A 3572-nucleotide genomic window follows, 5' to 3' on the forward strand; every position below is an offset into this window, starting at 1 on the left:
ATTACCTTCTATATTTGCAACAATGTTTCTTAGAGAGCAGCTCAGAGCCCAGCAGCGGCAGGCGGGGAACATTGGCTTCCTCCGTCACTGGAGCAAGCAAGCCTCTTTTTCACTTCAGGGGCCTGGCTGCCAGCCGCCATCTTGGTTGGCAGTTAATTTGCATATCTTGCTGATTAGCCAATGGGAAGGGTAGCGAAGTTATGGCTAATTACCATGTTTCTCTATTATTAGATAGGATAATCATGTACAACAAAACCCCAAAGTAAATTAATTAAATACAAAATAAGCAAAACAATAAGACTGAAGTGAGAAACAAATAATTCAACAATAATGGTTGCAAGGTTTCAGTGTATAGGACTACTAGGCAGAAGATCAATAAGGAAATGGAAGAGTTAAACAAGACCGTAACTAGGCCTGACAGACTTCACCCAACAACAGAACATACATTCTTTCCAAGCACATATTGAACATTTTCCAGGATAGCCATATGCTATGTCATAAAACAAGTCTCAATAGATTAAAAGGATTAGATATTAGAACGTGTGTTCCAACCACAGTGGAATGAAAGTAAAAATCAATAACAGAAGGAAATTTGGGAAATTCATGAATAACCAATGGGTCAAAGAAGATATAAGTGATAATACAAAATATGAATGAAAATAAACACACAACATATCAAAACTTCAAGGATGCAGTGAAAGAACTGAAATTGTGTACCTGTAAATGCCTATATTAAAAGAACTGTCAACAGACTTTATGACAGACTAAATGCTTTCCTCCTAAAATCATAAACAAGACAGGATGTCCACTCTCACCACTTCTATTCAATACTGTATTGGAGTTTTAGTTAGAGCAATGAGGTAAGACAAAGAAATAAAAGGTATCCAGATTGCAAAGAAAAGAGTAAAACTATCTTAATTTCTTAATAACATTACCGTGTATATAGAAAATCCTAAGGAATCCAATAAAAAACTATTACAATTAAACAACGAGTTCAGCAAGGTTGTAGTATTCCAGATTGATTTATAAAAATATGGGCAAAGATTAGTGATTTGTGCCTCAGATTTAGGGGGAGGAGTCTCTTTATGGCAACCCTCCCAATCAAAAGCCTCCTTTATCTTAAGCTGGAATCTGCTGCCCTACTAACGTCTCCTGAAGTGACACACACTGATCTGTTTCATGGATCTCTTTAATTATTTAAAGACAGTTATAATGTTCTACTCCTTTCCTGGTCACCCTTTTCATTTTCCTTATGTGACATGATTTAAACCCTCTTTTGCCCCCCTGGTTTCCACCTCCTACTCTTAGATAGAGTAAAAATTTATTTTTCCCAACAGAAATTTAAAAATAAATATAATATTTCATTGTCAAGTACAAATAACATTTTGGTCTCAATATTTTTTTTGGTACCTTATGATTATATTAGGTTGTTTAGAAATCATTCCATGTTCTACATGAGTTATAATGAACTTATGGTGCTTGAATAAACACCTGTCTTTCATAGGACATTGCCAAGTTCAATTTGCATTTCTGGACCCAAGACATATGTATTTATTGCAACCTTATTTGGGTCAGTCCATAGAGCTAGTGTCTTTTTATCTCCTTTAAGTTTTCTTCTCTAACATAGAAAATGCCCTTTCTTTCTAACATAAGCTTACCTTCTGTGTCAGTGATGAGAACTGTGAATAGCCAATTCCAAGAACAGAGAGCTATGACAAACCATTAGCTACTTTTCTTCAATATGATATCTTCAATTATAATTACTACCTCTTGTGCATAATTTGTTTAAATTAGTTAGAAATCTACCTAACAATGCTATATTCGTATAAGCTTTACATCTCTCCATCTATATGTATAAAAGCCTAAGCAACCTTTCAACTGTCCAATGGGTAGCTATGACACTCTGACCAGTAGCTATGATGCACACTGACCACCAGGTGGCAGATGCTCAATGCAGGAGCTGCTAAGCTGTGGTTATTTGGCAGCTGTGGTTCTCAGGTGACACACGCGGAACCAGAGAGGAGGGAGCCTGATTCTGAGGTGCGTCATCCAAGAACCACCCTCTAGCAATCTGGGACCCCTTGGGGGATGTGGGAGAGCTGGTTTTGGCCTGATCCCCACAAGCCAGGCCAAGGGACCCCACTAGTGCACAAATCCATGCACTGGGCCTCTGGTCTTATCATAAAAATGTTGTTCACATTTTAAAAAATGAGTATGTTGTTTTCTAGAAAGCATACTCTATTCTGGAAATCACAGATAACATAGAAGGGTGTGTATAGAGAACTCTGGAAATGAAAGCCTAAAAAAGAGTAAAGACATGGAAAGGTACTATTCCACAGACGATAGAAAGTTATTCTGGTAAGTTATAGACCCAGGTCACTATAAGTGATGTTAGCAGCGGTGTAGAAAGTCACATGCTTGTGATCCATTCCTTATACTATATGTCCATTCATTTCCATGGACATAGTGGAAAGATTAAAAATAAAGCATCATGGAAGAAGAAATAGGATCTGAACAACTTAAAACTCTTGTTTTACACCTTTCAAACAAATCCAACATTGGTAAAAATCCTCTAAAGCTTACTATAACCTTTAAAATAAAGTTCATATAGGAAGCCTGCATTTTTTATTATGTTTCTTGTAATATTAAGATCCAGAAAATGAATTAAGGGAAACAGTATCACTTTTTTTTCACAGGGAGAAATAAACAAATCTGAAATACCTGTGGGCATCTGGCAGCACTGTAGCAATCTCCAGCCGTGGCAAAAGGAACTGCTTTTCCAAATACTGTCTGAGCAAATAGAAGGTCTGTAGCTAGAATGCAATATATAAAACTCTTTAGCAATGAGACACTATACGTTTTCCAATCTTCATTGCAAAACATAGTATTCATATCATCTTCTTAAATACATTTTATAATTCAAAAATTTAAGCAAAAATGCTATCCAATTATAGATAAGGCTTCTCAATAATATCTTCTTTTTTTTTTAGAGAGAGAGAGAAACATTGATTGGCTGCCTCCTGCACATACCCCAACCAGGGACTGAACCTGCAACCTGGGCATCTGCCATGTCCAGGCACTGAACCAGTGATCCTTTGGTGTATAGGATGATGCTCAACCAACTGAGCCACACCAGCCAGGGCAAATAATTTTTCTTTAATACAAAAATGTTTATCCCATAAATTTCCCTAAAAAATGGCAGGCACATCTGAAACTAAGCCAGAAGTATTTTTCTTTTTTTAATATGTTTCTATTGATTTCAGAGAGGAAGGGAGAGAACAGAAACATCAATGATGAGAATCACAATTGGCTGCCTCCTGCACTCCTCCTACTGGGGATCCTGAAACCTGGGCATATGCCCTGCCAGGGAATTGAACCCTGACCTAATTTATGTCAATGCTCAACCACTGCGCCACACCGGCCGGGCAGAACCAGAAGTTATTTAAACTAACTAAGTGCTTTATTATATTGTACATCATAGTGAATATCTAAGATAGATAAAGTAAGGTCAGGAGCAAAAATTACAGGTTTTGATTACCATATTTAAAGGTAAATACATTATTACAAAGCAA

The 3572-nt window shown here is 36.8% G+C and overlaps 1 protein-coding gene across 1 annotated transcript in view; it reads right to left on the reverse strand.

Annotated features, from left to right (window-relative positions):
- Window positions 1-3572, reverse strand: part of ADAMTS20 (ADAM metallopeptidase with thrombospondin type 1 motif, 20) — a gene marked incomplete at its 5' end in the record, with an annotated part of 169537 nt that overhangs the window by 15762 nt on the left and 150203 nt on the right. The window contains one exon of the mRNA XM_005881718.2: window positions 2722-2813. Within this exon, the coding sequence (XP_005881780.1) occupies window positions 2722-2813 (92 nt within the window). The remainder of the gene's footprint in view (window positions 1-2721; window positions 2814-3572) is intronic.

The sequence above is a fragment of the Myotis brandtii genome, unplaced genomic scaffold (genome assembly GCF_000412655.1).
Source record: "Myotis brandtii unplaced genomic scaffold, ASM41265v1 scaffold686, whole genome shotgun sequence".
Taxonomy (NCBI): domain Eukaryota; kingdom Metazoa; phylum Chordata; class Mammalia; order Chiroptera; family Vespertilionidae; genus Myotis; species Myotis brandtii.